General features: G+C 32.2%; 1 protein-coding gene across 6 annotated transcripts in view; it reads right to left on the bottom strand.

Moving 5' to 3' along the window:
* Positions 1–1,271: 1,271 nt before the first annotated feature.
* The window catches only part of LOC122502184, a 149,424-nt gene continuing 138,541 nt past the window's right edge, over positions 1,272–12,154 (bottom strand). For 4 of the 6 annotated variants that reach the window (XM_043612140.1, XM_043612147.1, XM_043612115.1 and 1 more), the window contains exon 11: positions 1,273–2,570. In XM_043612140.1, coding sequence (XP_043468075.1) covers positions 2,185–2,570 — 386 coding nt within the window. In that variant the 3' untranslated portion in view covers positions 1,273–2,184. Of the gene's footprint in view, positions 2,571–12,154 lie in introns of all 6 variants that reach the window. The other 2 variants (XM_043612132.1, XM_043612154.1) reach the window with 1 other exon arrangement.

Below are 12,154 nucleotides of genomic sequence, written 5' to 3'. Positions count from 1 at the left end.
AATGTACAATTGTTCTAAACAGTAACTTTTTTCATTTTTAGGCACTGTTTTAATACAAATTTGCTATGTTCTTTTACTGGAAAATACAACTGTTCTTTTAGTGGTCAATGTTCTTTCACTGGTTAAATAGACGTTGTTCAATATTTAATTAAATTTCTAAATATTGTGGTATATTCATAAAATTTGCATCATAGGCTACTAAATTCTATAGGAATTTTGCTATTCAATACATATTATATATAAACCAAAATTCAAGAATGGCAATGAAAAGTAAAAAATATCGAGAGTGTAAATTTCCTTATAAATGTTCTTTAATTTGTGCCACACCCTATAATATGAATTCATCGCATTAACATTACCACCCAACAGAAAAAATTACCATAAATGCTAGCATAAATACGAACCCATAGTAGGGAAGTGTAATTGAAACAGTAAATGGATCTCTAGTCCAATTAATACAAAAATTTGCTTTTAAATATTATTTTTCATTTAATAAAAAGTTTGATATTTTTTGAGAAAAAAAGACAATCAAATACAAATTAATATTGAAAAAAATGAATAAATTTATATTTTTCTATGTCAACATTCATTTTTTTCAATGGCAATTTGTATTCGATTGTCTTTTTTTCTCGAAAATTGTCAAAAAAAATGAAAGTTTGAATAGAAAAATATAAATTTATTCATTTTTTTCAATATTAATTTGTATTTGATTGTCTTTTTTTCTCAAAAAATATCAAACTTTTTATTAAATGAAAAATAATATTTAAAAGCAAATTTTTGTATTAATTGGATTAAAGATCCATGCCTCAATAAATAAAATATTATTTTTCTTATATTTTGTCAAAATTTATTAAATATTTTTTTAGAAAACCGGTGGGAATATTAATACATGTATTAATTGAAGTTGGCTGATTCCACATACCCTTAAACTCAATATTTTAGAAGTAAACAATGATAAAAACAAAATCTGCAAATAGTTTTTTAGAAAACTTGTTTTTTAAAGAGTTATTAACAATTTAATTTTTTAAAACCTTTTTAAACAAAAATAAATTACTTGAAAACTAATCCACAGAATTCGATAAAAATTGGACAACTTCTTTGAAAAATCTTACTTTTTAAAACTCTAATTCTACTTTTAAATTATCATGCAATTTGTTTAAATGATAAAAAATGGTTATAAACAAATAAAAATTCAAGCCTGTTCTTAATGAGATAATTAAATTTTTTTAATGCTTGAAATGCGGTCATATTTCCGCCATTATAAAAATCTGACATAAGATTTGTTATCATCGATCTCAAAAACACCCAGATTCCAAATTTTATAAGAAGATAATAATTTTCAAAAGACATCTTGTCACCTTTCATTTAAGGTTGGTCGCCTCACCCTTAATAAACTGATTACCGTACATTTTCCCGATTCTAATTCCCCAAAAGACGCCCTCCCAAATTACAATTTTCGCGAATACATTTTTCACGAATCTAATTTTCCGAATACCATTTTTCCGAATAAGTAATGTGCCAAATTTTTTTTTCCCGAGAAAGAAGAGAGATTTGTTTCCATAGCAACGAAGCAATATTTTAAACTGGGTAAACTGTCATAGTAGCGAGGCATTTATTTTTTTAATTATGTTAGTTTTTTAAATGTTATTTTTTTATATTTTTATAAAATTATTGTTAATGGAGACCGATAAAGCTTGTAATTTGGGTACAAAATTAGTTTCAGGTGGATATGTTCAACGTTCTAAACGTAAAGATGGTAAAGCTTATTAAGAGTGTCTTAATGTGCGCAATATGACGAATACAAAAACAATGACGACATTTTAAATTATTTGCAGGCCTTATCTTATTACATAGCATTGTAAAATTTATATATTCATTTTTATAGTATTTTATTTTTGTGTTGTTTATTTTTATAGCTTTGTACTGTATGTCATATTTTCTAATAAATGTTTTCCACTTATTTTTAATGAAATTTTTTTTCGAGAACATAGACAGTCGGGAAAAATGTATTCGGAAATTTTGTAATTTGGGAGAGCGTCTTTCGGAAAATTAGATTCGGGAAAATGACCGGGAACGAAAATGACGACGGGAATATACGACTCGATTGGGTAAAGCGGATAGACATGGTTACTTATTTTGTCCTACTTCCCAAAAATGTTTAATTTTTTTGGGTTTGAAGAAAGTTTAACTTTGTGAAACGGATATAATATCAGCAAGATTTACAAAGTTACTCACCGATAGATTATACACACAAGGAGTTAACACGAATTTTGATAATTCCTTTGCCAGATATCCAATAGTTTTTGGAATTTGTGTATCCCAAACTGGTTCGTTATCATTAATATCAGTTATAATTGCAATAATATGCATCTGAGAATAATTAAATAATATATTTCCTATAGCGACATTATATTCCGTGGCACGTTTAACTTGTTTATCATTTAGATGATTCGATGGACAGATAACTTCAATCTCTAATCTTACTTGAGCACTGGAGTAGTTTAAAAAATCAGTTGATTCACGGTCAATAGCATTCGAATATAAACTATTTTTGACAAGGTAAAACCAACCTGCAAAAAATTTTTAAAAAATATTAGTTAAACTATTTATTTTATACACTGCAAGCCCGATCAGCGGTCACCCGATCAGTGGTCACTTGTTTACGTCGTTTGTAGATGGGGCGGGCGAGGGGCCATAAGGGAGTCGAAAAGTTGTGGCAGTAGCGTATACATTAAAGACGCTCTGGTCCCTTAAAAAAAATTCAGTAGTCAAGTAATGGTAACCCATCATAAATCAGTTCGTACGGTCCTATATGTTTACGCCCGATCAGCGGTCGAGCACCCCCGGAGCTGACCGCTGATCGGGCTTGCAGTGTATTATGATTCAATTAGCTGTAAAACCTAGGGTGCTTTAGGGCCGCATTTTATTTCAAATTTTAATTTACTATATATAATCGTGTCATTTTATTGCAATGTTACTGAAATATTACAGTTCCCGATTAATTTAAACGTGTAATAGGGAAATCCATTTATTTTATTGGAAACTTCTCATAAAAAATTTTTCCATTTTTCCCAAATCTACTTTCAAACTTTAAGGGGATAGGCCACCCTACTGGAAAATCCTATATAGGTACCTACAAGGAATCCTCTAAGGATCCCATGTAAATTATTATAGGATTCTTTATAGGAACATATGTAAGTACATATCAAGAAATGTCCTGTAGGAAAAACATACTTTTTCCTGTAGGGTTCTTTATAGATTCCTATAAGTCTCCTATGGGAATATAATAGGATGACCTATAGTTTTCTATATAGGATCTTATGTGGATCCCTATAAGAATGACCTACAAGAATTCATATACTGTCTTATAGGATCCTATAGAGGTCAGACAATATTTTTTTTAAATTTATAGAATTTATTCTAAACAATTTATTGTAAATTAGAATTATATAGAAATCTTAACATTTCAGAGAAAACTTTGAAAATAAATTTGGTGGGACAGGGATTCGAATCTGAAATCGACGAACGCACGAGACTTACTAAGCAACTATCTGACCAATTACGCTAAACGAGCTATTAATGTCAGCCAAAAAAATCTTCTTCTTAAGGTGCAATAGATTTAAAAACTAGTATTTATTTATTTTATTTATTTATACACTCGGCTTTTGCCTTAATCTAGCGTTACAAGTGTCCCCGTGGAATTTTTCTTACAAATAATACTTATATACTAAATTTTGCGTCTACAGAACGGCTTGAAATTAGGAGTACTCGCATTTGCCTGGACCACCCGTCTAATGGGGTTTCTCGCCAGTGGAAAGGGAAACTGTAGAATACCTCTCCGAGTACAACCGGTTTATCGACAGTCGAATTCTAATGGTGTGTACCGGACAATAATCGACGGTGCACATCATGATACTTCGACGTCAAACCTCCCGCTCAGATAATCTCACGTGCCGGAAAAATCCAAGGCTAATGGGCGCGAACCAAGTACCCTTGGTCCTAAGCGTCTGCCGAGCCAGGCATTTATCCGACCGAGCTAATCTGTCGGTTTTTAAAAACTAGTACATTAAAAGGAAGATTTTTTTTGGCTGACATTAATAGCTCGTTTAGCGTAGTTGGATAGGTACATGCTTAGTAAGTCTCGTGCGTTCGTCGAACTCAGATTCGAATCCCCTTCCCACCAAATTTATTTTCAAAATTTTCTCTGAAATGTTAGGATTTCTATATAATTCTAAGTTACAATAAATTGTTTAGAATAAATTATATTTAAAAAAAAATTATTGTCTGACCTACATAAGATAGTATATGAATTTTTGTAGGTTATTCTTATAGGGATCCACATAAGATCCTATATAGAAAACTATAGGTCATCCTATTACATTCCCTTGGGAGAACTTATAGGAATCTATAAAGAACCTTATAGGAAAAAGTATGTTTTTCCCACAGGAAATTTCTTGATAGGAACTTACATATGTTCCTATACAGAATCCTATAATAATTTACATGAGATCCTTATAGGATTCCTTGTAGGTACACTACCGTCGGGAATTATCAGTACGGCTGCACGCGCAGGGCCCGAAAACATACCAATCTTTAAATCACGATTTTTTTGGAAATACAAATGTCAGAAAATTAATTAATATACCATTCGAAAGATAATTAAATTCAACGATTAATTATATATAACTAAAAATTTTTATAATTTATACAAAGATTGCAGCAATCAACAAAATTGACAAAAAAAATGAAATTTTTTTAAAAATTATTTCAACCCTTGCATATTCTTTAAAAAGTGTAGGAAAAATTTAAAACTTATATAGGTGTGATGATTTAAGCCTCATCTTTAATTTAAGACCAAAAGAGTTAAAAAATCTCATTCGGTTTGTGAGATATCTTTCTAAACGTCCAAGCATGTTTTTTGACAAATGCATTGGATTAGTCGATTTTTAACGGTTTTTGGCTGAAAATGCTCGGCCGATTATAATGATATCTCACAAACCAAATAAGATTTTTTAACTCGTTTGGTCTTAAATTAAAGATGAGACTTGAATGATTACACCTGTGTAAGTTTCAAATTTTTCCTACAATTTTTAAAAAATATGCAAGGGTTGAAATAATTTTAAAAAAAAATTTATTTTAAAAACTTTTTTGTCAACTTTGTCGATTGCTACAATCTTTGTATAAATTATAAAAATTTTCAGTTATGTACCATTAATAGTAGAATTTAATAACCTTTCAATTGGTATATTTATTAATTTTCTGACATTTGTATTTACAAAGAAATCGTGATTTAAAGATTGGTATGTTTTCGGGCCCTGCGCGTGCAGCCGTATATAGGATTTTCCAGTAGGGCGCCATGCGCGTATAAGAGAAAGGTCAAATTTAAGAATTTTTTTTAAAGAATATATTAAAAGCAATTAAATTTTCGTACAGTGAAACCTCGATTATCCAAACTAACCTAGGCAAGGCTAGGTTCGGATAATCGAAAGTTCGGATAATAGAGATTTAAATTTTTTTCATAATTAGAAGTAAAAAAAAAGGATAGGTGGACTATATATATTTAATTTAATACTTTTTTTTAAATATGCATAAGTATATATACGTAAATATATATTAATTAATAATAATATACCAATAAAACAGAGAATTCAGAATTTTTTAAATATTTTTTGGCATAAATTTTGCTATTTTGGTTTGAAAGATTCGGAAGGCCAAAAAAAAGTTCGGATAAAATGATTTTCGGTTCGGATAATAGAGGGTTTGGATAACAGAGGTTCGGATAATCGAGGTTCCACTGTATTTAGTACTTTATTATACAATATATTCCGGAAAATTAAAGATTTTCCTGAATTTCCCGCTCCCTAGACACCCTGTAAATGTTAGGGTAAAGTAATAATGAAGTGATACAGGATGAAGTTGAAGTAGAGTGATATGGTGAGAATAGATATAGTGATATAGTGTAAGTGAAAGGGAGAGTAAAGTTAATGTTTGAATGAAGTGAAAGTTAGGGTGAAATGAGAGTAAGGGTGAGTGTGAGAATAAGAGTGAAAGTTTAAGTGAACTGAAAGTGTAATTAAGAATGAGAGCCCAAGCAGCACGTAAGCTTATCTTGACATCACTATAATATTACATTGGAGATTCGTCATATTACACTGTAATATTGCAGTGATCTTACTGGGATATCAAAATGTCCGCCTGAAGGTAATATTACGTTGTTATATTAAGAGAGTATACCGATGGTATATTACGGTGGTGAGACTCCGCGGCTTGCGATCATCGAGGTTAAGCGACATCCAGTGCGGTTAGTACTTGGATGGGTGACCGCGCTTCGACTCTTGCTATAGCCCGGTGTTTTCTCACTACTTTCGTAATATATCAAGCGGGAGGTTTGACGTCGAGGTATAATGATGTGCACTGTCGATTATTGTCCAGTGCACACCGTTAGAACTCGGCAGTCGATAAACCTGTTGTACTCAGGAGAGGTTTTCTACAGTTTCCCTCTTTTCTGGCGAGAAAACCCATTGACGGGTGGTCCAGGCGAAATGCGAGTACTCCTAATAAAGTCGGCTGTAGACGCAAATTAGGTTAATATATATAGAAAATTTCATATGTAGAATGGTTATGCTTAATCCAAAAAGTATTTCTCGGGGACTCTTGTCGAAGTGCGTAAGGCCAATAGGGCAGGAGTATGAACAATAAAAAAAATATTAAGAGAATATTACCTGGTAATATTAAGGTAATATTACTTGGTAATATTAAGGTAATATTACACTGTAATATTAACGTAATGTTAAGGTAATATTCAAATAAAATTAGAATAATTTTATAATTTAGAAAAAAACATTTTACAAATCTGGACTCGAACCCTGAACCATGTGCATAGTAATCATGAGTCTTACAACTGAGCCAAACTTACTTGTAGTGTATTAAGATTCTCGGCGGTATATAATCTTTGTAAGTTTTTTTAAAGTTCTTTATATTTCATCAAAAATCTTAATACAATATAAGTAAGTTTGGCTCAGTGATAAGACTCATGATTACTATGCACATGGTTCAGGGTTCGAGTCCAGCTTTGTAAAATGTTTTTTTCTAAATTATAAAATTATTCTAATTTTATTTGAATATTACCTTAACATTACGTTAATATTACAGTGTAATATTACCTTAATATTCCTATTTAATATGACCTTAATATTACCATGTGAAGGCTAACCGGCATGATAAAAATCAAGAACTCGGATTATCTTCGAATTAGTGTATTTATTAAAATTGAAATTACATTTAAGAAAATGTTTACTCTCAGACCTCTGGAGAGTGACTAACTATAAAAAGTTGGTGGGTCCAGAGAGAACGCTCGCAACTCTCCCCCACTCTAGCACTTGATATCAGCGCCACGAATGTATCGCGAACTAATTTAAATTGCAAATAATAATGTTAAATGATTAATCGCCTTCAGTTCGGCCATCCTGATAATCAGATCGTCCCGATCGATCGTTGTTGGAAATGTCATCGACTGTTTTATTTCGATTTTCCCACAATTTCATTCTTTCCGTGCTGAAAACTCCCGAAAAAGGTTTCTGTGTTGATTGGAAGCCGTCTACATCTCCAATGACATATCGATCGTTTCGCAAAACTCGTTTTACAATGTAGGGGCCTTTAAATTTCGGCAATAATTTGTGATTTTTTCCTATTTCGGTTACAACGTTGGTGATCATAATAAAATCTCCTTCACAGTATTTTTGTGGTGGTTTATGTTTTTTGTCAAACAATCTTTTATTCGCTTGTTGTGTTTTTACAATTTTTTGGTTGGCAATTTCTCGCAGTTCGCATCGTGTTTTTTCGTTTTCTTCGTCTTTTTTGACTTTTAATAATCTTTTGCACATTTCTTCATCAGGAAAACCTACTTGGTCTGTGCCGAATAAAAGTCTCGCTGGAGAACAACCTATTGAACGATTAATAGTGTTGTTTATAACAAATTGAATTTCGTCGATCTTTTTCGCCCAACCAGTTGGGGTTAATATTTTCGCCAATGTCGGCCTTAAAAATCTAAAAACTCTCTCAACTTGCCCGTTTCCACGGGGAGTTCCTGGCGCTAGTTTGATATGAGTTATTTCGTTTGCGCTTAAAAATGATTCGAATTCTGACGAGGTGAAACACGTGCCTCGATCAGATACAAGCCTTCTTGGCTTTCCAAAATGATGAATAAATTGCGTGAGTTTCCCAATCGTTTCTTTGCTAGTCGTAGATTTCACAGGATAAATTGATACAAAACGAGAATATCCGTCTATTAACAAGTTAATATGTTTGTATTCTAATACAAAGTTCTCTAATGGGCCAAAGTGATCTACGAAGCACGCCTCAAAAGAATTTTTTGCTCGCTCCCAAATGTGGCATTCGCCTTCTGGTTCACCAGATTTCGTCGAGTAAGTTAGGCACTTAATACAGTTGTTTACATATTCTTTGATCGTCTCTTTTAATTTAGGAAACCAATATACGCGCAAGATTAAATAGCAAGTTTTGTCGACACCAATGTGTCCCATGTCATCGTGACTAGGCTCAATAGCGAGGGTTTCCAGTTCATAACTGTGATATCGACTTTCCTCGTCTGTCGATCGCCTACTAAAATAGAACACAGGATGCATCTGACCATCATCTTGTTTTTGGAGCAAAATGGCTTCGTAACCTTGGGCACTTGCATCCGTATGCAACTCGGTATACGCTTGAGGAGAATAAATTGACAAAATCGGATCACTCGTCATCAATTCTATCAAAGTTTAAAAACAATTTGATTCTGATTCCCCAAATTCAAATTTAGTATTTTTCTTAATCAAATTATGTAACGGCTTCGCGATTAAACCAAAATTCGTGACAAATCGTCTGAAATAACTCACCAATCCCAAAAACTTTTAAACTTGTTTACTATTTCGCGGTACAGGATAATCTAAAAGTGCTTTCAAGTGTTCTCAGCCTAATTTACTTCCGTCACCATTTACTGTATATCCGAGGTATTCGATTTCATTTAAACAGAATTGACATTTTTTCCATTGTAATTCCAACCCGTTCTTTGCCATTAACTGAAAAACTTCGTCAAGGATAGTCAGATTCTCATCGAGTGTGACAGCTGAAATCATAAAATCGTCGAGATAAAAACACAATTTTCCTTCTCTAAGTAATTCTTCGAAAATTAAATACAAAAATCTCTGAAAATTCGCTAGACAATTCATTGCACTAAAGGGAGCTCTGAGGTATTCGTAAAATACATCAGGAGTTCCAAAAGCTGTGTACTTAATCGAATCTTCCGCAAGTTGCATTTGATGGAAACCATCTTTTAAATCAAGAACGGTAAACCATTTTTTTCCACAAAGTATTTCTATTATATAGTCTAGTCTCGGTAAAGGAAAATTAAATCTTTCGGTGATTTTGTTCAATTCTCGATAATCTACACAAATACGTAAAGTGCCATCTTTTCGTCTAATTAATATAATCGGGCTACAATATTTTGATTTATTCGGTCTAATTATTTTTCGTCTTATTAAATCGTCAATAACTAATTTCAATTCTTGTCTTTCGCTCCAAGATAGTCTTCTCGGATTAAAATGAAAAGCTTCACCTGTCGTTACATTAATCTCCATTTCGTAAACTATCGGTTCTCCGTCGGGTAAAAATATATAATATCGCTCTACAATTTCTTTTAGTTTTTCAACTTTTTCGAAAGGAACATTTTCACCGATTATACTCGAATTTAAACAATCTTTAATTTTATTTGGTTCTGAAATCGCGTCAATCAATAAAATTTCTGTAATCGGTTCTTCATACGTAAAAGAAATTTCAGAAGAGAAGTTCACTGTTAAACCCGTGGTATTTCGAATAAAATCTCGACTAAGTAATCCATCGTAAGAAATTGAATTATCAGGCACGACAGCAAAAGTTGTTTCAGAAATTTCATTCGGTAATAATTGAAATTTTACTTTAGTTTTAACAAACCCGAGAATTTTTAATAATGATTTATTTATACCCGCGTATTTATTCACGTCGTCAGATCTCGGTAAAAATTCACAATCTCGAAAATCGCGTACGTAAACTGACATTTTGATAAGACTAATCACGCTGCCTGAATCAGGCAAACAATTAATATTATACTTATCGTAGAGTTCTCTTTTCAAAAGAACGGTGTCCTTCGAAGGTGGTCCAATCGGCAACGTTGACTCGTCGACAACATTTACAGAAGCTGCTCCTCCTCCTGACGGCTTCGTTCAGTTTTCAAGTTCTGGTTTCCTCAATGACGTCGGTTTCACCTTGAAACAATTTCGTGCCAAATGTCCCTTTTGGCCGCATTTGAAACAAATTCCTTTTTCCTTAGGTTGATTTGTGCAATCGCTGGAGTAATGCCTAAACTCGTGACAGGCATAACATCGAACAGTAGACAAATCACCTGATTTGACATCTTCTCTAGCAGGTTGTTTCTCCATTGTTTTTCTCTCTTTTCGAAGATCTCTCCGAGGCTCGTTTTTCGTAAGTCTCTGCATTCCTTCCAGCAAAGCTACTAAAGTTTGATAGTTTCCGGCTCGTGTATGAGTTTCAAAATTAAAATCTAATATTCCTGCGATCATATATTCAATCGACAATTCTTCCGCTAGGCCCAATCTTTTCAAGAGTTTTAATTTTTCTTGAAAGTATACTGAAAATTTTTCTTTGACTTTCCATGTCCTGGCTTCCATTCTTTTTGTTCTAGTAAGTGGATCATCTCGACATTTGAACATGTTAATCAACTCAGTTTTTAACTCGTCCCATGTTCTTCTCACGATTCCTGGATAGTTGTTGTACCAATCTAATACAATCTAATACCAATCTACCCTTGAGCTGCCCAGTGTGCAAAGTTACAGAATAATTCTATAACTATTCCAGAACAAAAAGAACAAGTTCTGTAACTGGTGAGGAACAGGCAGGTCAAAATGTCGTCCCCCTGGAGGCACAAAATAGGAACCAAAGTCTGTAACAATTCTAGAACAAAACTAGAACATTGTTTTAGAACAAATATATAACAATTCTATAACAAAAACGATTTATCATAAATAATACCCAAGCAGAAATTTAATAGTTGCATAGAACAAATAAATGGTTATGAGTATGAATAAAAATATAAATAATTAATAGAATATCTTTTTTTGCAATAAGTTTTTAAAAAATATTTTTCTTATTTTCTTTAATAATTTAAACAGACTATCTTATTTATTTAAATTAATGACTAAATTATTATTAGCATTGTTAATAATTATTTAAACTTATACTTTATGTATTAATATTCAGAATTATACACAGAACACTTAAAACTAAGAATGAAAAATTTCGCACGCACGGGGGATCGAAACCTAGACCTAGAGGACACAAGTCGAATACGCATACCGCATAGCCACGCAAGCTTGGAAGTGATTTTACTTCAACTTTCTTTTGAATTGTGGGACCGTTATGTGCAGTGCTAAAATTATAAATTGAAATGTAACATACTTAATAAAAAAATAACTATATATGGGGCATGCCAGGCCAAATCGGAAATTATTTTGCTTTTGCATCTCAAATTTTTTTTAAACATTTTTTTTCTTTTAGTACTCTTTGAAATGAGCTACCTTGAATTTTTTCAAATTTTTTCATAAAGTGGTTCAGGAGATACAGATTTATGAAAAATGACGTTTTTTACGTAAATTTTTTTTAAATGCTTATAACTCGGTCAGAAATTGATCAAATTGGACGTTTTTATAATGAAAAGTTTTGTTTTCACACGTAGTTTTAAATAAAAATATTTTTGAGATGCAAAAGCAAAATAATTTCCGATTTGGCTTGGAATGCCCCATATATATATATATATATATATATATATATATATATATATATATATATGTTACCGGCAAAACCCGAAGACCAGGCATTTTGCGAAATGCCTAGGCAATTCGAGAAATGCCTAAGAATTTAGGAAATACCCGAATTTCCTAGAGATTTACAGGCAGTTCTCGAATTGCCTAGGCATTTCGCGAATTGCCGGGGCCGTTTTAGGCAAATTATCAATTTGCCTAAAAAGGCTTCGTAATTTTAGGCAAATTGAGAAATAGATTATCTGAGTCATTTATAGACAAAAACAAATAATCAAAATTTCCTTCAA

This window comes from Leptopilina heterotoma, unplaced genomic scaffold (assembly GCF_015476425.1).
Source record: "Leptopilina heterotoma isolate Lh14 unplaced genomic scaffold, ASM1547642v1 Lhet_106, whole genome shotgun sequence".
Lineage (NCBI taxonomy): Eukaryota > Metazoa > Arthropoda > Insecta > Hymenoptera > Figitidae > Leptopilina > Leptopilina heterotoma.
This window is presented reverse-complemented; position numbering and strand designations above follow the sequence as displayed.